The sequence below is a fragment of the Centruroides sculpturatus genome, unplaced genomic scaffold (assembly GCF_000671375.1).
Source record: "Centruroides sculpturatus isolate CEXI.00-Female unplaced genomic scaffold, Cexi_2.0 scaffold1501, whole genome shotgun sequence".
NCBI classification, from domain to species: Eukaryota; Metazoa; Arthropoda; class Arachnida; order Scorpiones; family Buthidae; genus Centruroides; species Centruroides sculpturatus.
Genome location: NW_019385949.1, coordinates 29,287 through 56,656, shown reverse-complemented (window position 1 = coordinate 56,656; position 27,370 = coordinate 29,287). Strand labels below are relative to the sequence as shown.

Genomic DNA, 27,370 nt, shown 5'->3' with positions numbered 1-27,370 from the left:
TAAATACATAAAATTCACCTACAACAAAAATGTAAGAAGCGTTATGAAGGAGATTGCCGACATAAAAGAATCAACGATGATTTTAAAACGAGCTCTTAATTTATTTAAAATTTTAAGAAACGATAAAGGGGATATTAAAAAAGAAGATAAAGCAGGAGTTTATAAGATCCCGTACGAGAACCAACAATTAGGATTAAAAAAGGAGTACATAGGAGTTACAACGAGGAAATTGGGGGTAAGGGTCAGAGAGCATAAATATGATGTTAGGAAAAAATCAAACNGTTACATTATGTTATGTAAGTTAAGTTTTAGTATCATTTCCCTTCTCCCTCTCTTCCGCCACCAATTTACACCTCCACCGTCGTCTATCCTCAAAGGTAAAGTGCAAATAAAACTACATTTTTTTTATCAATTATTATTCTATTATGGTTATTTATACATTTACAACTACAAATTGCATTTTTCAGTGTTTTCCTTACTATAGTTATTTTTTTAATACTTACTACTTATTTTTTTACTACTTAGCTTTAATTTGAGTGTGTTTTTTGTGTTGAAACAAATTATTTGGTTTTACACATAATCATATGGGGAAAATGATTCACCTTACAACATTTTCATAATAAAATTTCAGTTTCAGGACAGATTAATTTCGTATCCCGAGGTATCACTGTAATTGGTGTTCATATTGTATTATGTTTGCTACTTGATTATGTCTGTGTAAGTAATCTGTCTGTGCCAAGAGCTTGCAACCAGAAGTGATGTGTTGTATAGTATCTGGCATGATGTGACATTTTCTGCATGTGTCATTTATGAGTGTTGTATCTTTGAGTGTGTTTTTTGTAGTTTTTAGTATTTATGACCTGATCCTGTATGGCAATCATAAATTCTTCCATCTCCCCAAAGAGGCATCCCTGATCTAACCAGCTGTTTGACACAGTTTTGTCAACAAAATCCTGAGCCAGGTCATAAGGATGACTGCCATGGAGTGCCTTTTGAGCCCACGATTGCTTGATGGTGTCTATGCTTTTTGTGTGTTGTGTCATGTCTGTATGATGTGAGTGTAAGTTTAATGGTGTGTTATTTGAGTCTGCTAGAGTTACTGCTTTATGTAACTGTGATGTTTCTTGTGTCCTGTAGAAAAACTCTCGCAGTGATTTGTTTGTAGTGAAGGTTAACTATGTCAATCAGGCCACGTCCGCCATTTTTACATGGAAGGGTTAATCTTTCTATGGCAGATTTAGGATGATGTTGTTTATGCTTAGTAAGTGTTGTTCGTTTTCCTTTGGAGTTGCTCAAGATCTGTGTGAGTCCAATGTATAACTCCAAAGGAGTATGTGAGTACTGAGATGACATATGTGTTTATTGCTTTAACCTATTTGATATTGAAATTTTTATTTGTTGCCTGCGACGCCATGTTGAATTTTCATCGATGTTAAGCCTAAATTTTTTTTAAAATAATAATTGTGTTTACACACCAACTGAATGCCGAAAATGTTGGTTGGTGGTTGTTGGAAATGTTGCAGTTGGTGTGTAGCTATATTATATCGGGTTTAGCGATGTTTGTATATATTACGCTTTGCCGGGGCTTGCGATGGCCGGTTGAGTGCCTTATAGGACGTAGGACGTGGGCACTGAATGTGTCCCCAGCCGGCGTTGTAATAACCGTCGATGGTTACATAGTTAGCTTCTATATGCTGGAAGAGATNAAAATGGAAATTTACAGAAGCAAACTTGATGATAGATGTATAAACGCCAGAGATGCAGAGGGCCTACCCTCAGCATGGAAGTTTGCTATTAAAAGACTTACAAATGGCTTATGAATGACGACTTGATTCGCAATTCACGTTATGAGATCATTTATAATTTTTGTTAACTGTTAACGACTTGCACTATTACTTATTTATTGTTGTGTGTTATTTATTTTTACAATTGGTATTTTTACACTTTATTTATCTTACTTATTTACTCAGTTGTCGATATTTTTGAATTTTAAATTTAATGTTCTATTCTTTGTGGTTATTCCATATTCGTTTTTTTCAACTTGAAGATGATCTATGAAGTAGATCGAAAACGTTCGATTTTTAAATAAACTCCCTCGGCAACGGATTAGGTGTTGATTATTTTGATTATTAATTTGCCGAGTACGTTTTATGTTCAATGTGGGTTTACCCGCATCCGAACGTCATTGTGACTACAGCTCTACAGTTTCTGATAAACTTTTCGATCGCTTGACGCAATCTCTTCTCGTAATTCCGCCATAGATTATTGAAAAACTATTCCGTGCCTCTTAAATTTATCTCGTTGTACGATTTCATTACAATCGCGGAATCGAAAAAGAAAGTAAAACTGATTTTTGCATTAATGCATTTATTGTTTTTTGAATATTTTGCCTGCGAAAATTACTTGGATATTATTTTTCTAAAAATATCGTGGAAATAACATAGGTTGATACAGAAACTATTCATCGCGCATGTACTGTAAATGAGCTTCAAAATAAATAAATAAAAATAGATTTTATCAAGCCCACCAGTGGCCGAGTGGTCTTCGTACCCTAANCTTCTTTGAGGGAATGGCGTGAGTTATGTCACAGCCTTGCTTAAAAGTTTCACTGCTAAATTTCCCTCTTATCTCTTTATTCTGTTCATAAAGTTTATGAAGTAATTCTTCTTTCCCTTCGGTATTTGGAACATTTAGCAGGATTAGTTTGGGGTTCCTTTTCTTTGGTTTTGTAATTTTCACTTTGTCGTTCATCTCCGGTAGCTCCTCTATAGCATTCTTTAAATTGTCAACGTCTTGCTCCGTTTTTACACGGAACTTTAGATTTCCACTCGGAAGAGAGTGGACACTACGTATGCCTATGTTCAGACCCGTAGGGTCGATTTTCTCGGTGATAGTTTCCATGACTTCCTCTGGTTGGAGTTTCATCCCGTCAGCTGATTCAACGGGCTCGATTATTAACTCCTGGGACCCCTTTTGTGAGGCGTTGGAGGACACTATGTCTGTGATTAAGTTGGTAGTTCGGCTGCCACCAGACCGCCTACCCTGCACGACCTCCGCATAGCTCGCATTAGGTTTGACCCCACGTGACCTCATGGCTAACACCATCCCAAACAGTTTGTTGGCAGCGGCGTGCATGTCCATGGCCGCTTGCCTCACAGCTTTCCTTCTCTTGGTGGTAACCGAACCATGAGACTTGGCCGGGATGGCCGCCATAATCTCTTCCAAACTGGAGTTAATAAGTTCGAGAAGGCTCTTTTCTGGTTCATCCATGTTAAAAGCACAAATAATAAGAACAAAGTTAACCCGACAATAGTAAATACACCGAAAAACAAGACACGCGACCACGCAAGCCCGAGGCCGAACGGCTAACAACAGTACCACGTGGCGCAAATCAGTTCTTTGTTAACGGCAAAAACTTTAAGTAAAATTATCTTGAAAACCGTTAAAGATAACTTAACAAAANCTCTGCCTAACCCACGAACACAGACCTTGTTAACCCGAGCAACGTCCGAGCCGGTATCATACTTAGATCTTACTACCATGATAAATATCTCCACAGAATGTGGGTGTGTGGTCACTCTTAGCTTCATTTCTCCCCATAGACCTTACTGGCATGGGTGTCCCTACCAGGAGCTTGTGCTCCACCTGCATTGCTCTATGGTTCAGTAAAATTACTGGGCTCTCCCACCCCACACGACCTGGTGGTGACCATGGGAGAGTTATTATTATTACTACTTTGTATTGTTTTTAACAGATATATTATTCTGCACTAAATCATTACAAAAGTAAGATTACAAAAATCATACTCCTAGAACCTATTTCCGGTGTAACGAAAAAAACAAAAGAAAAAGTTCACCTCAAATGTTTTCGAACTGCTGCGAGTTCTTCCTCAGGTGAAAAGGGAGTTTCAGATGGAATGGAGTGATCGGTTAAGGATATATGTGAAAAAATAAACGAAAGTATAATACAAGTTGCACATGCGTGCCTGTAGGGTAACCAGATCTTAGCAATTACAGTTCAGAGTCCATCAACACCTGCCAAGCTATAGACAAAACTAACTCATCTTTAAAATTGATACATGAATTATTAAGGGTCAATTTATAAATTTTTTCTTTTGTTTTTTCATCACACCAGAAATAGGTTCTAGGTGTACGATTTTTGTAACACAGCCTGGTGTTATTGTTGTTGTTGATTTCATTAAGATTACGTTTGTGCAGTGCTGAACTGTAATTGATTAATTGTAATATTATGTCATTTGCCCATACATACAGGATTTCCTTATAACTACNGGCTAACAACAGTACCACGTGGCGCAAATCAGTTCTTTGTTAACGGCAAAAACTTTAAGTAAAATTATCTTGAAAACCGTTAAAGATAACTTAACAAAATCTTTACACGACAAAAAGAACAACAAAAGACGTCGGAAAACGACAAATATAATAACGGATGGCTCGTATAAAGCCCGAATAACCCGAACAATACACAAAGTGCTGACGACCGTAACACAAAATCTACCGAACGAAAAAGGAAAATGTTTACACTTACAGAGTCCTTTCTTAATGCCCTGTCCAACGGTATCTAAATTTCAGCAATAAACACAAAAATACCGAAGTTACCGCGAACTGAAAACGGAGCGCAGAACTACCCTGTACACCTAGTCTCTCCCCTTCCGAGGGAAAAAAAACCTATCGTGTACCCCTAGGGGTACGCGTACCACAGGTTGGGAATCGCTGCTTTAGCAGATGTTTAGGTCATAGGTGTCCCTGGGACCATAATAAAGTGAAGAAATTGAACGATAACTGTAAACTTATGTCTTGCAATATTAGCTTGACAATGTTTGGATGGGTAACTGTTTACATTCTTAAAGGAAGGTTATAAATTTCTATAGTTGTTGATGGGATATTCGATTTTCTTTCCCTGGTGATTGTTGTTTTAACGAGTCAGAAAGGAGGGAAAAAAATGTTTCTAAAATCCGGATCTCACAAAATAGTAGCTAAAAATTTCACAATATAATTTAAAATTAACATTTATCTTAATTTTTGTGACATTTGTTTTTAAAATAATTCTCTTTATGTTTAGGTATTTGCACATTCAATGATTTAGACATGTTTCTTCACATGAACAATGCTCGTTATATAAGAGAATTCGAATTTGCTCGATCACTTAGTGGAATGGCATCAGGTGTCTGGTCAGCAATCAATAAATTAGGAGGTGGAGCAGTACTGAGTGCTGTTTCTGTTCGCTACAGAAGGAGCATAGGATTGTTTCAAATTTTTCGTGTAAGGACAAAGGTAAAGAATTATTTTTTTATTTCTTAATACAGGGTGTATCAAAAAGAATGACCTGATTTTAAAACTATATTTGTTGATAGAAAGATACTACAAAACAGGGACAAAATGCAAATTACAAAATCTTAAAGTTTCAGCTATGTTATTACAAATACTCTGTATCCACCAATAGCCACACAGACAACATGTAGACCAGTGGTTCTCAACCTGGGGGTCGAAAGATCCTTTCACAGATGTTTTCAGATGCCTAAGACCATCTGAAAACATACATTTTTGAGGTCTTAGGAACCGAGACACTGTTCCTTGGATTTCGATCTGGATTTCAACATTTGGTACTAAATGAGTCACCAAAAGTCATGGGAACTCGCTGTATGATTCATTGGCAAATATTAGCAATGAGTCGCTGCCACAAGAGTTACGAGAAGTAATGAAAAGCGTCATAAGTTCTGTTAATTTTGTAAAGGCAAGCACTTTAAACAGTCAACTGTTTTTGCAATTGTGCAACGAGTTGGATCCGCCAAATAATACTGTGCTATTTCACACTGAAGTGAGATGGTTGTTGAGAAGAAAAGTTTTAAAATGTGTTTTTGAGCTTCTTGATGAACTCAAAATGTTTTTTAATCAGAAAGCAAGACTGCAGTTTGAAGCACTTTTCAGCAATAAAAGTGAACTGCAGAAAATAGCTCACTAGTGTAGCGAGGGGAGCAAGGGGTTCTATCATGCCCCGAGCGCCACTCGCAGAGGGGCGCCAAATGGCCTCCAATACAAACAAAATTTGTTTCTGGAGGGGTGAGGGGAGCATCAATAAAGTGTCATGCCCTGGGCACCAGTTATGTTCGCTATGCCACTGAAATAGCTTACTTGGTTGACATCTTTGCCATCTTAAATGAGTTAAATTTATCACTGCAAGGACCAAATTCAAAATGTCACGATTAGTCTGAAAAGATCCGATCATTCCAAATGAAACTTCAGTTTTGGCAAAAAAATATTGGATGAAAATAAAATTTACATGTTACCTACATTATCTGCTTTCTTTGAGGAACATGACATTGAATCAGACAAAAGGATTACGATGATAATTTCTGTGAGAGAACACTTGCACATGCTTACAGACGAAATTTCATCGTACTTCCAAATTTACCTGACACCTCATTTGCACTTGCCAGAATCCCATTCACAGTCAAAGTTGAAGATATTCCTGAGACAGCACAAGAGGCGTTCATTGAACTTATTAACAGCAATGCAGCGAGAACTGATTTCTCTACAATGCTAGTTACAAAATTCTGGATCAAGTGTTTGCAGTCGTATCGTGTTCTGTCTGAGACTGTGTTACACCTTCTTCCATTTCCAACAACATATCTTTGTGAAACAGGATTTTCCTACTTGTTGGTTTCATGTCTAAATACAGAAGTGGACTTGTTGTGGAAAATGATCTTCGTTGTGCTCTTGCAAAGACTTCCCTGAGAATTTCTGATCTGGTGAGAAAGAAGCAATCTCAACCTTTGCATTAACATTGGCGTTTACTCAATCTGTCGCAAAATGTAGCAATGTAGTTTACTGTCTTTATATTAAGACTGTTACCCATGCTACACCATGCTTCAAGGCAAAATTTCATTTATTTGTAATTAGAAATAAATATTTCACAATATATAATTACATATTGTTTTTGTGAATAATCACTATGCTTTAATTATGTTCAATTTGTAACAATGAAAATACATCCTGCATAAATACTCTCATCTATACACACTGTAAAATATATGATTTACTTCTGACTCGAAACCAAAACAGTGCTTATTTCAAAATACCTTCACTAACGTTTTCAAACTTAGTTCTTCTTCAGGTGAATAAACGATGGGCAGAATCGATGTTATTCAAACATATCTGTTTAATACGAATTCTGAAACGCAGTGTTCTAAGGAAACTCGTGCAATCATCGTCTTAAACTTGCGCATGCTCTGTAGATAGAAGGATCGCTTTTGGCTTCTCATGTATAATAAATAAGAGTTTGCCATGCTACCAATAAGGATAGTTCATCCTTATTGTTTATACACTTATCTTCTCTTGCTGTTTTATAGATATATATTGCTTCCATCCAGTGCAAATGGTGTAGTTGCTATGTGGTGTAAATTATTTTTGCTTCCTCAAATAATGCTTGTATATCAGGGTCCGTGGCATATTGTGCTAATGCTGTAGTATGTCTTTTATGTAGGATGTCTGCTTTAAGTTCTTTGATCCTCATCTCCCTCCAACAATCTTTTTGTGGATCCCACATATACTAAGTCTTTATCCCACCTATGATCTTTTATAGGGATCCTGCATACGCCTGCTAATTTGTTGTGATGTGGAGTATCTTTTGCATTATTTAGCATATTAAATATAGTGGGACATCTTCTAAATATTAAGGAGGTTTGTTTTCTTTTGGCGATTTCTTTGTAGATTTTCTCTAAGTACGAATTGTAAGTAATCAGGATTCTGTCTTTCTGAATGTTACTTTGTTGCCCTTGTAGTTCTGTTTGTTCTGTTCTTCGAAATGCAGCACTTTTCGACCCTCGTGGCTATCCTACTATTATATCCGTGTGTTTTGGCCAAATTATTAATGGTGTTGATCTCTGTATCAAGTGCCTGCGTTGTCGATGATTGGGTGTATGCTCTTTTCACCAAGCTATTAAATGCTTCTATCTTATACTGCCACGGGTCACGCGAATGCGCAGGGATATACAATTGATCTGCCTGTGGTTTTCTGTATACCTCTGTGATGATGGACCTTCCTTTAACTATGATGTTCATAAACATCTCCAAACCCGATATCCAATATAGTAACACACCAACCGAATGCCGAAAATCAATCGGGCTATATTAATGCTAATTACTAAATATTTAGTAATTAGCATTAATATAGCCCGATTGATTACTATGATGTTCATGTCGAGAAAATGAACTAGTTTGCCGCTCTCCTGTTCGAGGCCCAGAGTCAATCCATACGAGTTGTTATTAAATACCGCTATGACTGCCGTCATGTCCGGTTTAGATTTCCATAGTATTAGTATATCATCCACATATCTCTTGTATGTAATAATATTGTGGAGTAGGTCAGGCAGTACTTTCTGTTCTAGGAGTCTAATTACCAGTTTGCATAGATCTCCTGCTACAGGGCTCCCCATTGGTACCTCTCTTTTTTGTTGATATACATTGTCTTTGAATTGAAAGAAAGAATTGTAGCACAATAGATGCGCTAACTCTAGTATATCTTGATGGTGGTTACTGTCCCCTATTATATTTATTAGCGAATCTCTTAATGCACAGAAGGCTGGTGGAAGGAGTAAAGAAGGTTATAAGGATTTAAAATCCAGCACAGTGAGGTACTGTGGGGGGTATTAAAGTACATTGATCTCACTCAATGTGAGAAAAGCGACAGTAACATAGTTGAAAAACTACATGCTAGAATAAAGAGATTCTCCAACAGCAAGTTAGCGAAGAGGTTAGATATTAAGAACGTTGTTGTAGACTCTCCCGACACACCCAAATTATTTGAATTTGCTAAAACGCACAAAGAAGGCAGACAGATTTGTCCTGTAATAGATAAGATTCGGGCTCCAACACGCAAACTAGAAGAGAGAATGCACGATATAATAGCACCACATTTAGAAGAATACCAGTTCAATATAATCAATAGTGTTGACCTCATAACTCTACTCAAGCAGGTTAATACCCCCCACAGTACCTCACTGTGCTGGATTTTAAATCCTTATAACCTTCTTTACTCCTTCCACCAGCCTTCTGTGCATTAAGAGATTCGCTAATAAATATAATAGGGGACAGTAACCACCATCAAGATATACTAGAGTTAGCGCATCTATTGTGCTACAATTCTTTCTTTCAATTCAAAGACAATGTATATCAACAAAAAAGAGAGGTACCAATGGGGAGCCCTGTAGCAGGAGATCTATGCAAACTGGTAATTAGACTCCTAGAACAGAAAGTACTGCCTGACCTACTCCACAATATTATTACATACAAGAGATATGTGGATGATATACTAATACTATGGAAATCTAAACCGGACATGACGGCAGTCATAGCGGTATTTAATAACAACTCGTATGGATTGACTCTGGGCCTCGAACAGGAGAGCGGCAAACTAGTTCATTTTCTCGACATGAACATCATAGTAATCAATCGGGCTATATTAATGCTAATTACTAAATATTTAGTAATTAGCATTAATATAGCCCGATTGATTTTCGGCATTCGGTTGGTGTGTTACTATATTGGATATCGGGTTTGGAGATGTTTATGAACATCATAGTTAAAGGAAGGTCCATCATCACAGAGGTATACAGAAAACCACAGGCAGATCAATTGTATATCCCTGCGCATTCGCGTGACCCGTGGCAGTATAAGATAGAAGCATTTAATAGCTTGGTGAAAAGAGCATACACCCAATCATCGACAACGCAGGCACTTGATACAGAGATCAACACCATTAATAATTTGGCCAAAACACACGGATATAATAGTAGGATAGCCACGAGGGTCGAAAAGTGCTGCATTTCGAAGAACAGAACAAACAGAACTACAAGGGCAACAAAGTAACATTCAGAAAGACAGAATCCTGATTACTTACAATTCGTACTTAGAGAAAATCTACAAAGAAATCGCCAAAAGAAAACAAACCTCCTTAATATTTAGAAGATGTCCCACTATATTTAATATGCTAAATAATGCAAAAGATACTCCACATCACAACAAATTAGCAGGCGTATGCAGGATCCCTATAAAAGATCATAGGTGGGATAAAGACTTAGTATATGTGGGATCCACAAAAAGATTGTTGGAGGGAGATGAGGATCAAAGAACTTAAAGCAGACATCCTACATAAAAGACATACTACAGCATTAGCACAATATGCCACGGACCCTGATATACAAGCATTATTTGAGGAAGCAAAAATAATTTACACCACATAGCAACTACACCATTTGCACTGGATGGAAGCAATATATATCTATAAAACAGCAAGAGAAGATAAGTGTATAAACAATAAGGATGAACTATCCTTATTGGTAGCATGGCAAACTCTTATTTATTATACATGAGAAGCCAAAAGCGATCCTTCTATCTACAGAGCATGCGCAAGTTTAAGACGATGATTGCACGAGTTTCCTTAGAACACTGCGTTTCAGAATTCGTATTAAACAGATATGTTTGAATAACATCGATTCTTCCCATCGTTTATTCACCTGAAGAAGAACTAAGTTTGAAAACGTTAGTGAAGGTATTTTGAAATAAGCACTGTTTTGGTTTTGAGTCAGAAGTAAGTTGTACATCCTGCATATCAGATATTTACATTACGATTCATAACAGTAGCAAAATTACAGTTACAAAGTAGGAACGAAAATAATTTTATGGTTGGAGGTCACCACAACATGAACTGTATTAAAGGGTTCTGGCATTAAGAAAGTTGAGAATTACTGATCTAGATGATAGCTAAATTTGTCATACACATTACGTAAGATATCTACATTGGCAGCTCTTATCCTGTTTTTTAGATCATCTATGTCATGAGTTAAAGGGGAAAACAAAAATTCTTTCAAATTTAAAAAATTTTATTATTTTTACTTAAAAAAAAAAATTCTTTCATTTATGTATCCCACAAGAAAACATTGCATGGGGTCATCTCTGGTGATCTTGGATGCCAAGAATGTAGGGCAGTGTCTCACAGTCTTGTGCACCGTATCCAGTGTTGAGGCAGTGTGTCATTGAAAAATTGTGCCCGTGTGGTGGGGCTCATCCTGTTAAAATATGAAATCATTAGAGTCGTCCTGAAGTTGTGGAAAAAGCCAAGTCTGCAGCATTTAGCTATTGTCTAGATGAAGTTCATGCGGCTACTGGTGGACATAGAGTATTTGTAATAACATAGTTGAAATGTTAAGATATTGTAATTTGCATTTTGTCCCTGTTTTTTAGTATTTTTCTATCAATAAATATAAAGTTTTAAAATCAGGTCATTCTTTTTGTTACACCCTGTATAATAATAAATGATGATTGTGTAATATCTATTTTAAATAAATTTATAATTATTAAGTTATATAAGTAACATTTTCATTTATATAACATTTACTTCTATCATATATTCATTTCATTCTTTTTTTTTATAGAAAATTTTAAAAATTAACTAAAATATACTAATTAAATAGAAATTTTATACTTTATTTATTTTTTTCTACTTCAAAATGAATATTTTTATAATAAGTTAGAGCTCATTTAAAAGTTTTGTTTGCATATACGAGTAATATGAAAATAATAAATAATGGACACTTGAATAATGAAATGCTGTAAGAGGCTGTATAGTGAGGCTATAAGAGTTATCAACTTAAAGGAGGATTCAAATCGATCTTCAGACATTTTTAAAATTATTAATTAGAGCTAATTTTATTTATTATTTATTTTGTATTTATTTATTTAGTAGTTATAAGGAAATCCTGTATGTATGGGCAAATGACATAATATTACAATTAATCAATTACAGTTCAGCACTGCACAAACGTAATCTTAATGAAATCAACAACAACAATAACACCAGGCTGTGTTACAAAAATCGTACACCTAGAACCTATTTCTGGTGTGATGAAAAAACAAAAGAAAAAATTTATAAATTGACCCTTAATAATTCATGTATCAATTTTAAAGATGAGTTAGTTTTGTCTATAGCTTGGCAGGTGTTGATGGACTCTGAACTGTAATTGCTAAGATCTGGTTACCCTACAGGCACGCATGTGCAACTTGTATTATACTTTCGTTTATTTTTTCACATATATCCTTAACCGATCACTCCATTCCATCTGAAACTCCCTTTTCACCTGAGGAAGAACTCGCAGCAGTTCGAAAACATTTGAGGTGAACTTTTTCTTTTGTTTTTTTCGTTACACCGGAAATAGGTTCTAGGAGTATGATTTTTGTAATCTTACTTTTGTAATGATTTAGTGCAGAATAATATATCTGTTAAAAACAATACAAAGTAGTAATAATAATAACTCTCCCATGGTCACCACCAGGTCGTGTGGGGTGGGAGAGCCCAGTAATTTTACTGAACCATAGAGCAATGCAGGTGGAGCACAAGCTCCTGGTAGGGACACCCATGCCAGTAAGGTCTATGGGGAGAAATGAAGCTAAGAGTGACCACACACCCACATTCTGTGGAGATATTTATCATGGTAGTAAGATCTAAGTATGATACCGGCTCGGACGTTGCTCGGGTTAACAAGGTCTGTGTTCGTGGGTTAGGCAGAGGCTCACGTTCGAAAAATCGGCTCGAGTCTCGCTTGGTTACCGGTGGCGAAAGCAGCGCTGGCCCAAGCATGGCTACTGCAATGCCCTCAACAGATGTGAGGAATCAACCTAGCCTTGGTGTTTCTGTGGCAATGCATCCACAGACCNAACTAGAAGAGAGAATGCACGATATAATAGCACCACATTTAGAAGAATACCAGTTCAATATAATCAATAGTGTTGACCTCATAACTCTACTCAAGCAGGTTAATACCCCCCACAGTACCTCACTGTGCTGGATTTTAAATCCTTATAACCTTCTTTACTCCTTCCACCAGCCTTCTGTGCATTAAGAGATTCGCTAATAAATATAATAGGGGACAGTAACCACCATCAAGATATACTAGAGTTAGCGCATCTATTGTGCTACAATTCTTTCTTTCAATTCAAAGACAATGTATATCAACAAAAAAGAGAGGTACCAATGGGGAGCCCTGTAGCAGGAGATCTATGCAAACTGGTAATTAGACTCCTAGAACAGAAAGTACTGCCTGACCTACTCCACAATATTATTACATACAAGAGATATGTGGATGATATACTAATACTATGGAAATCTAAACCGGACATGACGGCAGTCATAGCGGTATTTAATAACAACTCGTATGGATTGACTCTGGGCCTCGAACAGGAGAGCGGCAAACTAGTTCATTTTCTCGACATGAACATCATAGTAATCAATCGGGCTATATTAATGCTAATTACTAAATATTTAGTAATTAGCATTAATATAGCCCGATTGATTTTCGGCATTCGGTTGGTGTGTTACTATATTGGATATCGGGTTTGGAGATGTTTATGAACATCATAGTTAAAGGAAGGTCCATCATCACAGAGGTATACAGAAAACCACAGGCAGATCAATTGTATATCCCTGCGCATTCGCGTGACCCGTGGCAGTATAAGATAGAAGCATTTAATAGCTTGGTGAAAAGAGCATACACCCAATCATCGACAACGCAGGCACTTGATACAGAGATCAACACCATTAATAATTTGGCCAAAACACACGGATATAATAGTAGGATAGCCACGAGGGTCGAAAAGTGCTGCATTTCGAAGAACAGAACAAACAGAACTACAAGGGCAACAAAGTAACATTCAGAAAGACAGAATCCTGATTACTTACAATTCGTACTTAGAGAAAATCTACAAAGAAATCGCCAAAAGAAAACAAACCTCCTTAATATTTAGAAGATGTCCCACTATATTTAATATGCTAAATAATGCAAAAGATACTCCACATCACAACAAATTAGCAGGCGTATGCAGGATCCCTATAAAAGATCATAGGTGGGATAAAGACTTAGTATATGTGGGATCCACAAAAAGATTGTTGGAGGGAGATGAGGATCAAAGAACTTAAAGCAGACATCCTACATAAAAGACATACTACAGCATTAGCACAATATGCCACGGACCCTGATATACAAGCATTATTTGAGGAAGCAAAAATAATTTACACCACATAGCAACTACACCATTTGCACTGGATGGAAGCAATATATATCTATAAAACAGCAAGAGAAGATAAGTGTATAAACAATAAGGATGAACTATCCTTATTGGTAGCATGGCAAACTCTTATTTATTATACATGAGAAGCCAAAAGCGATCCTTCTATCTACAGAGCATGCGCAAGTTTAAGACGATGATTGCACGAGTTTCCTTAGAACACTGCGTTTCAGAATTCGTATTAAACAGATATGTTTGAATAACATCGATTCTGCCCATCGTTTATTCACCTGAAGAAGAACTAAGTTTGAAAACGTTAGTGAAGGTATTTTGAAATAAGCACTGTTTTGGTTTCGAGTCAGAAGTAAATCATATATTTTACAGTGTGTATAGATGAGAGTATTTATGCAGGATGTATTTTCATTGTTACAAATTGAACATAATTAAAGCATAGTGATTATTCACAAAAACAATATGTAATTATATATTGTGAAATATTTATTTCTAATTACAAATAAATGAAATTTTGCCTTGAAGCATGGTGTAGCATGGGTAACAGTCTTAATATAAAGACAGTAAACTACATTGCTACATTTTGCGACAGATTGAGTAAACGCCAATGTTAATGCAAAGGTTGAGATTGCTTCTTTCTCACCAGATCAGAAATTCTCAGGGAAGTCTTTGCAAGAGCACAACGAAGATCATTTTCCACAACAAGTCCACTTCTGTATTTAGACATGAAACCAACAAGTAGGAAAATCCTGTTTCACAAAGATATGTTGTTGGAAATGGAAGAAGGTGTAACACAGTCTCAGACAGAACACGATACGACTGCAAACACTTGATCCAGAATTTTGTAACTAGCATTGTAGAGAAATCAGTTCTCGCTGCATTGCTGTTAATAAGTTCAATGAACGCCTCTTGTGCTGTCTCAGGAATATCTTCAACTTTGACTGTGAATGGGATTCTGGCAAGTGCAAATGAGGTGTCAGGTAAATTTGGAAGTACGATGAAATTTCGTCTGTAAGCATGTGCAAGTGTTCTCTCACAGAAATTATCATCGTAATCCTTTTGTCTGATTCAATGTCATGTTCCTCAAAGAAAGCAGATAATGTAGGTAACATGTAAATTTTATTTTCATCCAATATTTTTTTGCCAAAACTGAAGTTTCATTTGGAATGATCGGATCTTTTCAGACTAATCGTGACATTTTGAATTTGGTCCTTGCAGTGATAAATTTAACTCATTTAAGATGGCAAAGATGTCAACCAAGTAAGCTATTTCAGTGGCATAGCGAACATAACTGGTGCCCAGGGCATGACACTTTATTGATGCTCCCCTCACCCCTCCAGAAACAAATTTTGTTTGTATTGGAGGCCATTTGGCGCCCCTCTGCGAGTGGCGCTCGGGGCATGATAGAACCCCTTGCTCCCCTCGCTACACTAGTGAGCTATTTTCTGCAGTTCACTTTTATTGCTGAAAAGTGCTTCAAACTGCAGTCTTGCTTTCTGATTAAAAAACATTTTGAGTTCATCAAGAAGCTCAAAAACACATTTTANATTCACACAACAATATCCTCACCTCACTGTCACCGAACAAAGGGTTGTTGATCAAAAAAGAACAATTATACACAACAACCTTATCTCACAACCAACACTTGAACTTATCAAACAACAGGTTGCTGATCAAATACATCAACAGACAGAAACATTTAACATTAATGAAGATCATGTAACCTGTCAGGATAATCCAGCAACAAGCATTGATAATAGTACACATACAACAACTACCATTAATGATACTACAGACACTTCTTCATCCATCACTAATAACATAGATATAGATTTAGTTAATACACTCTCACTTATATTTCAGGAAACACTCACTAAATACACAGGCACAGATCCCACACAAAGACCACGAATACCGAAAATCAACACGTCAAAGGTAGTAGGAAAAACATTAAATTATGTAAACACTCATTTACTACCAAACTACATTCATTCAATTTCTACACTCTCAGACATTCATACATTAGTTTATGCTGGGGCAGTCACAGTAGTAACACACCGTGGTATGAAAATACAATCACAGACAGACAGACACACACACAAAGCATAATTCTATCACAAGACTGCTTGGCAGAGAAGAATAAAAACACAAATAAATGACATTAGACAGCAATCAGGCAGACTGACACAATACACTAAAAACAACATTAAAAAAACACCCAAATTAAAGAAATAACTCAAAAACATTTTCAAGAAAATCAAAACCCGCACAAAACATGAACATCACAACACACACATTACAGAACACATTGATAAACTGAAAAAAAACTTGCAGCCAACTTGCACGTAGACTCAAATGATACAAAACATGTACATTATGAAAACAACAAAATAAATTATTTACAAACAATAAAAAACTCTTTTACAGACAAATTGGTAACAAAACAAACACTGATACACAGCACAGTGGCACACCAGCAGAAGAAGAAATCACAACTTATTGTTCTTCTCTTAGGTCCAGTGCTGTCACACATAATGCTGATGCAGGCTGGATCGAAGAGAAACTTGCACAACATACCAACTATGCTCTGTGCTGAAATAAATGTACACGACATCTGCTACGCTGTTAACAGAACACACAACTGGAAGNAAATATATACCATCATTTGTAACAGCTAGAGTTTGCGCATCTCCACTTCCACATGCAACATCTACTACAGTATAACCTTTAAGAGCTGTTACTAACATAGGTATACACTGATCTTCACTACTTCCTGTAAAGTTTTAAAATAATTCAAATATAAATAACTGAATAAAAAGCATTTAAAAATATAATTAATTATCAATGTTTCAAAGCATTACTTATATATGCAGTAGAGCATCAATTATCCGAATACCTATCAACAGAAACATCAGTTAACCGAAAGCGTTCCAGTTGGCAAATTCAAATTTCCGCTAGTGCTGTGGCACTACAATATTTGGCTATGTCTTGGGCTACTCCAATATTATTTTTGTTGGTGTGCATGTTTTAGTTGGCAGCACTAGCACAACCATATTGTATTGTTAAAAATTATTTCCTTATTCCGCACAAACAAAATAAACATATTGAAAAATATAGAAACAAAAAAAATTATATTTCGGAAGTTATTCTAGCATCAAAAACGTTCTGATTCATACACGTCAAGCGGGTACTTAAGGATGCCAGTACTTGAATGAGGCATTTTTTTCCCATCGTGAGCTATATTCTAGGGCCTTGCATCATGAGTGGTGTGTTTTGATTCAGCTCGAATGAGAATATAGCCCAAGCGGCTGACATCTCCAGATAAACCCAAGAAAAAAAAAGTTTTGCTTGTTTTGTGTGGTGTTTTCCTGGGGACTGTGTGTCGCTGAATTGGAATGTTTTTGATACTAGATTAACTTCCGAAATATAATTTATTTTTCAATATATTTATTTTGTTTGTGCAAAATAAAGAAATAATTTTTTATGATACAGTAAACACAATTATACAAACATCGCTAAACCCAATATAATATAGCTACACACCAACCGAATGCCGAATATCGGGCTAGTATAAGGCTAGTTATTACATGAATTACGTAACCAATTTGGCTGTAGAGGTAAGCGTTAGGCGCCATCTCTTATTAACATTAATAATTATAAATAAATTAATTAATTTAAATAATTTAGAACCGCTGGGAGAAAAAATCGACCCAGAGCGGGACTCGAACCCACAACTCCTGCTTACCGTGCAGATGCATTGCCAGTTACGCTATCTGGACCTCCAGTCCGATCTCTTCCAGCATATAGAAGCTAACTATGTAACCATCGACGGTTATTACAACGCCGGCTGGGGACACATTCAGTGCCCACGTCCTACGTCCTATAAGGCACTCAACCGGCCATCGCAAGCCCCGGCAAAGCGTAATATATACAAACATCGCTAAACCCGATATAATATAGCTACACACCAACTGCAACATTTCCAACAACCACCAACCAACATTTTCGGCATTCAGTTGGTGTGTAAACACAATTATTATTTTAAAAAAAATTTAGGCTTAACATCGATGAAAATTCAACATGGCGTCGCAGGCAACAAATAAAAATTTCAATATCAAATAGGTTAAAGCAATAAACACATATGTCGTCTCAGTACTCACATACTCCTTTGGAGTTATACATTGGACTCACACAGATCTTGAGCAACTCCAAAGGAAAACGAACAACACTTACTAAGCATAAACAACATCATCCTAAATCTGCCATAGAAAGATTAACCCTTCCATGTAAAAATGGCGGACGTGGCCTGATTGACATAGTTAACCTTCACTACAAACAAATCACTGCGAGAGTTTTTCTACAGGACACAAGAAACATCACAGTTACATAAAGCAGTAACTCTAGCAGACTCAAATAACACACCATTAAACTTACACTCACATCATGCAGACATGACAGAACACACAAAAAGCATAGACACCATCAAGCAATCGTGGGCTCAAAAGGCACTCCATGGCAGTCATCCTTATGACCTGGCTCAGGATTTTGTTGACAAAACTGTGTCAAACAGCTGGTTAGATCAGGGATGCCTCTTTGGGGAGATGGAAGAATTTATGATTGCCGTACAGGATCGAGTCATAAATACTAAAAACTACAAAAAACACACTCAAAGATACAACACTCATAAATGACACATGCAGAAAATGTCACATCATGCCAGATACTATACAACACATCACTTCTGGTTGCAAGCTCTTGGCACAGACAGATTACTTACACAGACATAATCAAGTAGCAAACATAATACAATATGAACACCAATTACAGTGATACCTCGGGATACGAAATTAATCTGTCCTGAAACTGAAATTTTATTATGAAAATGTTGTAAGGTGAATCATTTTCCCCATATGATTATGTGTAAAACCAAATAATTTGTTTCAACACAAAAAACACACTCAAATTAAAGCTAAGTAGTAAAAAAATAAGTAGTAAGTATTAAAAAAATAACTATAGTAAGGAAAACACTGAAAAATGCAATTTGTAGTTGTAAATGTATAAATAACCATAATAGAATAATAATTGATAAAAAAAATGTAGTTTTATTTGCACTTTACCTTTGAGGATAGACGACGGTGGAGGTGTAAATTGGTGGCGGAAGAGAGGGAGAAGGGAAATGATACTAAAACTTAACTTACATAACATAATGTAACAATAACTTAAAAATAACTTAGAAAAGATTTTTAAAAATTAGTGTTGTTTTATGTTTTATTTATTTTTTAAATTTTTATTCACTGCCATTTGCTTTCTTTCCTTCACTTCCACCAGAACTTTCACTGGATAGAGGTCACTTGGTAAAATATCTATCCAAAGAGGTTTGGCTTTGCCTACTTTTTAAAATGTTTCTAAAATGACTTAGGCAAATGTCATTACTCCGAGCAGCAATATGGCCAGTGTGTCTTTTCGGAATGTTTCTTTTCAATAAAATTAGTCACTTTCTGATAATACCTCAAGATTTCCTTTATTGAGCGAGATCCTTCCACAACAAAGCAAACACGCAGACTGAGACCAATGAATGGAAGTGAATAAAAATCGGCGCTGCGAATTAATGTAATGCCGTTTGGTGAGTTTTTGTTCGTATTGTGGAGCAAAAATCTGTTCGAATTTCATGTCGTATCCTGAAAATTCCGTATGCTGGGGCGTTCGTATCCTGAGGTACCTCTGTATTAGACATCTGTGAACCATACTACAAATACATTCCACAGACAGTATTGGAAAACAATACATATACAAATATTTAGGATTCCAACAGGCCAAACTTACAGAACATGCACAGATAAAAGAAAGATTAACACTTGAATATCAGAACATGTTACATGCAGTACAAAGAATTCATCTAAATGCAAAACATACTATTAAAGCTATTAAACTATATGTTGTCCCTGTACTCATGTATTCTTTTGGAGTTATACACTGGACATTACAGATCTCAAGCACCTCCAAAGGAAAACAAGAACAACACTTACTATGCATAAATAATATCATCCAATAAAACATCAACAGCACAGCGTGATATATTAAACTAACCTCTAAAAAAATGGTGCGTTTCCTCAAATAACAAATTGTCACAAACATTTTCGAACATAAAGTTCCTCAGGTGAGAGAAATGGACCAAAATTTGAAGAAAAATTCGATGGAACACTTTCTGAAAGAGCTCTGTAAAAAACGATTTGAAAGAAACCTTGTGCGGGTGACGACATCGATGCGCATGCGCCTTCCTCAGAAGTAGCAATTTCTCTGTATTAACATCTGTCGTATATAAATGCTTGCCACGCTACGGATAAGGATAACGCTTCCTTACTGTTAATACACTTATTATCTTGGGCAGTTTTGTATATATATATTGCCTCTATCCATCTCAAATGCTCCATATGCTGCGTCTATATGTGATGTGGACTTGTCTCTTTCTAGCAATTTCCGAATAAAGCTTCTCTAGATACGGATTGTATGTGACCAGAATATTGTCTTTATGGTCTGTTGTTTCTTGCTCCTGCACACTGGTTTGCGTTGCTAGTTGGGGTTGAAATATTTTCCTGGATAACCTACTTATCAGGTTATAGTAACCATGGCATTCAGCAATATGAGTTAGTGTTAAGCTTGGTTTTAAGAGCATGCCTTGTTGAGGAGTGAATGTAAGCCCTTTTGATTAAGGCATTAAACACTGCTACTTTATACTGTACAGGATCACAAGATCCTATCTGTATGTACGTACAACCATGGAGGCATATATCTAGCGTAAAGGTGATGAAGACCCAGGACTACTCATATGTATTTCCTGGGTGTAAAAGGAAGAAGGAAAAAGGATTTTAGGGAAGAGGTGAAGGTGAAGTAATAAAGCAAGATAGGAAAGGGGATGAAAGGGAAGCATCATGAGTGCCCTGCTTTTTTTATTGAAACATAAATCAAAACATACAAAATGGCACCTGGCTGATAAAAATACAAAATTTTAATTATTTACAATTATTTACATTGAAGATGTTTACATTGCTGACAGTTTGTTACCCAAAACATGGCTAATACTTTTGACCCTTGAAACTATGTACAATTTAATGTAAGAGATGCCCGGTAACCAATACAACTAGAATTAATGATATTACAATTCTATTGATGTTTAAGGTAATTATTAAATGTAATTAACAAAATCACAGTATTTAAATACAATATATCTATTCCGAGTGTACATTATATTAAAAGCTAATACATAATGTCCGTACATTAGTACGTTTTGTTACTTTAACAATGACAATATAAAAACTCATTCTCTGGTCAATGACTTTTGACCTGAAATACATAACAATTAATAGTGTATTTGTTGCTTTACTTATAAATACTATAAACATAGAAGAAATTGCCGATATCACTTGAGTAGTTATGCAGTAGTTGACTAATTCACCAAGGTGAAGAACACATCGTTTCTGCATGTCATCACTACTTGAATTGTCAATGATGATAACCTGGAGCAAAGTCCGAGACCTTTTCTTATGATCTTCCTCTGTCGATGCAAGTTATCTCTATTGAACTCTGCTGTTTTTCTTTTCAATGTTGAGGATGCTGTTCCTTTGAAACTGATGCAGAATTAATGTACTGAATTTTTGTAATCCATACACTATCACAATATTTCACAAATGTTATTGTTCAAAACACCTTTTCTAAAGTTTACCTCATAGATAAACACATGTAATTTTCAAACACACATTTTTTTGGCGATGATGCTAATGCACAATTATGTTCTTCTGAAGTTAGTCTCTAGTGCTTTGGTTCTGGTGATAAATGTTTGTAGTTCATGATAGAGATCACTATTGTTCACAAAATGATGTGGCTGACATGGCCAATTAAGGCCATGTTGAATAGTATTTTGAATGAGAGAGCTACGCTCCCTGTCAAAAAGGTTGCAGCTGAATATGAGATGATTGATGTCTTGAGGGGAGGTACCATCACAATCACAAAGTTCGTTGTCTCTTAATCCAAATCTATGCAGGTACTGTTTGAGATTTCCATGACCTGTTAACATCTGTTACATTATGTTGTTAATGTTCAGATGCTTCATTTTGAGATGATGCTGAATGTTTAGTATGAAACCATATGTTACTCTCCTCATGTCTCTTTTCTCCCATTCCATTTGCCATAATTGGATGACGGTTTCTTGAAGCAAATTTTTTATATTCTTTTCTGTGAGTTCAGTATATATGATGTTATGTTCACTATTGGCAAATTGCTTTGCCAGTCTATCAGCTGCCTCATTTCCTTGGATTCCACAATGTCCTTTCACCCAAGCGAAACTTGCCTTAAAGCTGTGCAAATTAGTCAATTTGTCCCGAATAAGATTTGTCATGTAGCATTTTGAATTTTCACTATTTATCTTGCGTAATGCCATTTGGCTATCGGTGCATATTCTCAAATATCCTTTGTAATTTTTAAGAGTGTAGATATAGGAGATGGCTTGATAGATGGCATATATTTCAGCTTCTGGCACCATGGTGTAGCTAACCAGTTTAAAACCAGCTTCGTATCTGTACTGTGAGTTGCTGTGTATAAAATGGATGAATGCTGCTCCTACATTATTATTGTTTTGAGAGCCGTCCGTAAATATGAGGTATTTAGGAATCGGCTCCACATTAACCTCTGTTATCTCCACTTTGTTATTACTTGCTGGATGAGTATAGGTATTAGTCTTCTTTATTATGCCTTCCTGCACAAAGTTTTTGAGAAAAGTGTAGTCTAGGTTAGGGAGAATTCCTATCTCTGCATACTTCTTTAGGTTATTGTTGCCATCATCAGTAATGAGTATATTTTTAAGTGTCTATGTCCATGTTAATTTCTTGGCTTTCAAGTGTAGTGGAGCATATCCTGCAAGTACCTGTAGTGTGGTGTTTGACATCGTCTAGTACGCTGTACATAGTCTAATAAGCAAAGGTCTTTGTATTGAGTTTAATTTGTGTTGATGTTGATCTTATCAATTTTCTCACCCCAGAAAGGTGCACCGTACAGGATAGCCAGTTCTATTCAGGCTTTGTTTAACGTTTCAATAGCCTTTTGATTTAGGGCCCATTCTTTATGGGCAATGCTGAGCATGGTATTCATTATTTTGCAAACTTTTCTTGCCATATACTCTGTGTTTAGTCCAATTGAGACTTCTATCAATTATTAATCCCAAATGTTTAATTTTCATTGACATTTTTTATTTTTCCATTTATGTGTATTTTAAAAGCTTTTTGCAGTTGTTTTCCCTTAAAAATAAAAAAAACATTTAACTATCCAGCATAATTCTTTAATAACATAAAAATGTTTTCAAACGCATTGAGCGTTCATCATCAGTTATTTCTCTAATTCGAAATGGGAAATTCGAAAAATTACACAATCGAACTTCAAATAAACGGTTATGTAAAAAATTTTGTTTTCCCTTTGTAAGTACCATACTTTCACATTTGTCGTAATTTATTTCAAGTTTATTCAGTGTTCCCCATTCATATATTTTACTAAGTATCCCATTGGCCTCCTCCTGCAACCTTTCACCGTTTTTATGTGACATCATTAGGATCGTATCATCGGCGTAGCTTTGTATCAGCCAGTTTTCTTCATTATTGTTGTTCATTTTGAGCAGATCAATACATACAGTATTCCACAATCCTGGGCCCAATCTCGACCCTTGCGGGCATCCTCTATTTATGGGGCAAATGATGTTGTCTCTATGGTGGTAGACCCCAGTAGTTCTTTCTGATAGGTAGTTATTAAGGACTGCAAAAAGATTTTTAGGGCATCTGGCCTGTTTTAGTTGACAAAAGAGTGCTGGCCACCAAAGTGTATTAAATGCATTCTTATAGTCGATGGCCACAATTAGGGCATGTTCTTGTTGATTCCAAGCATTTTTGACAAAGTTAATGAGCTTATATATCGTATGATAAGTTGAACGTCCTTTAGTAAATCCATATTGATTTTCACTCATCCAGTTATTATTGTATAGGTGGAAAGTTACTCTGTCTATTATCAAACCATCAAGTACCTTACCTGGTATTGACAATAGACTTATTGGTCTATAATCTTTCATTTTAAAGTCTCCATTCAAACCTGACTTTGGGATAAATTTAATATCCGCCTGTTTCCATATTTTTGGAAAAATCCCTGTTTTAAGACATTTGTTATACGTGTATGAGAATGCCATTGGAACTGCACAAAATGTATGCTTTAGCATTTCTGGTGTAATTCCATCCGGTCCAGGCGCTTTTTTATACTTAATCGAAGTTATGGCTCTTAATTTCCACAAATGTAAATGGTCTGTCATTTTCCGTTTCCGGAGGACTGTAGGTATTAAATCTAATCATTTCTTGTGTGTTGTTATCTTCTTCCTCTCTGTTGCTGGGAAAGTGTGTGTCCATTAAGTAGTTGACAGTTTCTGCATATTCATTTGTGTATGTTCCGTCAGTTTTCAAAATGTTCGCTGGGATTTCACTTCTTGTCTTTTTCCTACAAACCATGTAGTATGGCTCACTCCATACATTTTGTTTACTGCTTTGAGTACAAAATTGTTGTCACGCCTGACTCCTAGCTCTATTTATTTTTGTTTTGTAGTCATTAAAACATCTAATCATTATTTATTTCTTCTTTCATTCTTTCTTTCCGGATCTATTTCTGAATGATATCTTTTTTGTAATTTACGTGTTTTTTATCTTAAAATGAAGAGCTCATTGTTCCACCAGTGTGCGTTTTTAGTTTTAACTTGCATATAAGTCATAGAGTGATTATAAGCTTGTATGATACAACTGTTGAGATGTTCAGCTAAGATGTCAATATCTGTTATGTTATTTATTTGCTGTGTGGCCCATAGGTTGCTGAAGTAGTTTTTAAAAGTATTCCATTCTGTATGTTTCTTGATATTGTTATCAGTATGTTGCACAGGAGTATTTGTAAGGTTCCATATGATGTATCTGTGGTCACTTGCAGTGATGTCATCCACAATCTCACATTTATCCATGTATTTGATCGCATTTTGATTGGCTACACATACATCCACCCAACTTTCTCCCCTATTGGAGAAAAAAGTTGGTAAGTTACTAGTGTTACAAGAAACCATATTATTGCTTGCCATAAAATCTATTAGATTTCTGCCCCGAATGTCCTCCACTGGGCTGAACCATGTTGGAGACTTAGCGTTATAATCCCCTGCTAAGATCCATGGTGAATTGTTTATTTGCTTGTTAATGATGTCCAGGTTTGTAAGAAGTTCTAGAATGTCATCATCCGGCAAACAATATATAGAAGTAATGTATAAAGAAGTATTATTCATGGAATTCTGTACTGTAGTTATATTCTCTTTGCTTAGAACTGGGTAAAAATCCATGTTTAGATCTCTGAGGGGAGAGGATCCCTGTTTTAGGTTTATTGTATAGTCCTTTAGGAGGGAAAACCTTCCAATTGCTGAAACGGATGATTCCTCCATCCAATGTGTATGGCTCTTGAAGAACCACAATGTCTATTTTCTTTTCAGTCACTGTATTTATTAGAAGAGATGAAGCTGCTTTGCATTTTTCTGTGTTGATTTGCAGCACCTTAATGTTTGTTCCTTGAAATAGTGTCCCAGAACTACTGTTTTGTAAAGATGTACAGTACTTGTTTGTTTGCAGAATCCCGTAGATGCCATAATCCATCTGTTTTATTTTCTGTGCTCTCAGTTTTTGTAGTATTGGGCAAGTTTTGTCATATGCGTTGTGATTAGTTGGAACCTTTTTTGTCATTGGCTGATCTCTATTATGTTTTATGCAATTTATGCAGCAGGGTGTATTCTGTTTATCATTACACTCGTTATATCTATGATTTTTAGTGCAGTGACTACAATATGTCTTTTCTCTACAATCTTTCGCCATATGATTGAAGCCTGCACACTGGAAACATCTGATTACAGGTACATAATCATCTAGTTTGACATTCACCCATGAAAGCGATATATATCTATGTTGAATTAGTATATTTCTGATGTTTGATGCGACAGAAAGTACCACATGTCGGCATTTCTCTTTTATATTTCCTTTGAAAATGGCTATACTAATCCTACATTTCTCTATAAATTCGTCTTTGTTGATTTGTTCCAGAATACCATTTTGATTATACATTGTCTCAAGTAAGTTTTTATTATCAACAGAGTTAGGGACATTGATGAGAATTAACCTTGGTTTCCTACCCTCTGTGACATGACATTTTATCTTTTCTTTGGTTGAGGGGATAGTTTCTATTGCTTTTAATAACTTTTCTCCATCATTACTATTTCCCACTCTGAAGCAGGCACCTTCGTTTCTAATTTTCCTTGCTCCTTTGATTTTGACCCCAATATCTGCTGGGTTGACTTCTGTCATAATTGTAGAAACCACATTCTCTATATCTATATGTGTTCCATTTTCCCCTTTCTTAGGATATACTAGGACAGCGTGGCTGCCCCCTGTTCCTTCATTGTTGAGCTTCGATGTCAGTGATTTTGATATAATTTTAGTCGTTTTACTGTAATTGTTTGTTGATTTGACAATTTGTGCATATGTTGGTTGTGAAGCAATTGGCATTTGTGTATTATTCTGTGACGTCTCATTTTTCGATCTCATTTCTTTTAATATGCCATACATTTGATGTACGGCAACAAATAGTTGTGTAAGTTCGCTGATCTGGTGGAGATTGGAAACTTTTTATTCCACTCTCGGACACCAGTGTAAGTTCGCTGACTTCCGGGGGGGAATCGTTAATCCCGCGTCAGAATGATCTAGGGTCGAACGCGTGTGGGTGTGGTGGAGGAGACACAGATGACAAGAATCTCACAAAAACCCGTTTATTTTATACATAAAATTAAACTTACGTTTAGGAACTAGAATTATCTAGATACAGTCGACTGTTTGGACGTCGTGGATGTTTATCTCTCGTCACTCGGAGATGGGCCCCGGGCTGCGGCAGATAAGGAGACTTGTCGGTAGGCGTCGGCGGCACGGCTCTCTCGATGGACACTAGTGCGGACTCTTCGTCTTCTGTGCGTTGACACACAGAGAGTTTCGCTTCGGACTTTTTGGAGTGCAAGTACTCAGTAGCACAGTTTACGGAAGAAGTCTTTCTGTCCTTGAAGATTGGGGATTATATCAATCTCCGTTCTCTAATTTGTTTTCTGATTGGCTCCCTCGTCTGTTTCTAAGCGAAAAACGATTCCTTTTCGAGTCACGAGAAAGATCCGCCTTGAAGAATCTACTTGACACCAT

The 27,370-nt window shown here is 36.2% G+C and overlaps 2 protein-coding genes across 2 annotated transcripts in view; one reads left to right on the top strand and one right to left on the bottom strand.

Annotated features, from left to right (window-relative positions):
- Positions 1-4,832: 4,832 nt before the first annotated feature.
- The window catches only part of LOC111612760 (protein THEM6-like), a 40,004-nt gene continuing 17,466 nt past the window's right edge, over positions 4,833-27,370 (top strand). The window contains exon 1 of the mRNA XM_023354013.1: positions 4,833-5,291. Coding sequence (XP_023209781.1) covers positions 5,106-5,291 — 186 coding nt within the window. The 5' untranslated portion in view covers positions 4,833-5,105. The remainder of the gene's footprint in view (positions 5,292-27,370) is intronic.
- Positions 24,860-26,394, bottom strand: LOC111612759. Its single transcript, XM_023354011.1, has one exon. The coding sequence runs from the start codon at positions 26,249-26,251 to the stop codon at positions 25,421-25,423; it is 831 nt and encodes a 276-aa protein (XP_023209779.1). The 5' UTR covers positions 26,252-26,394; the 3' UTR covers positions 24,860-25,420.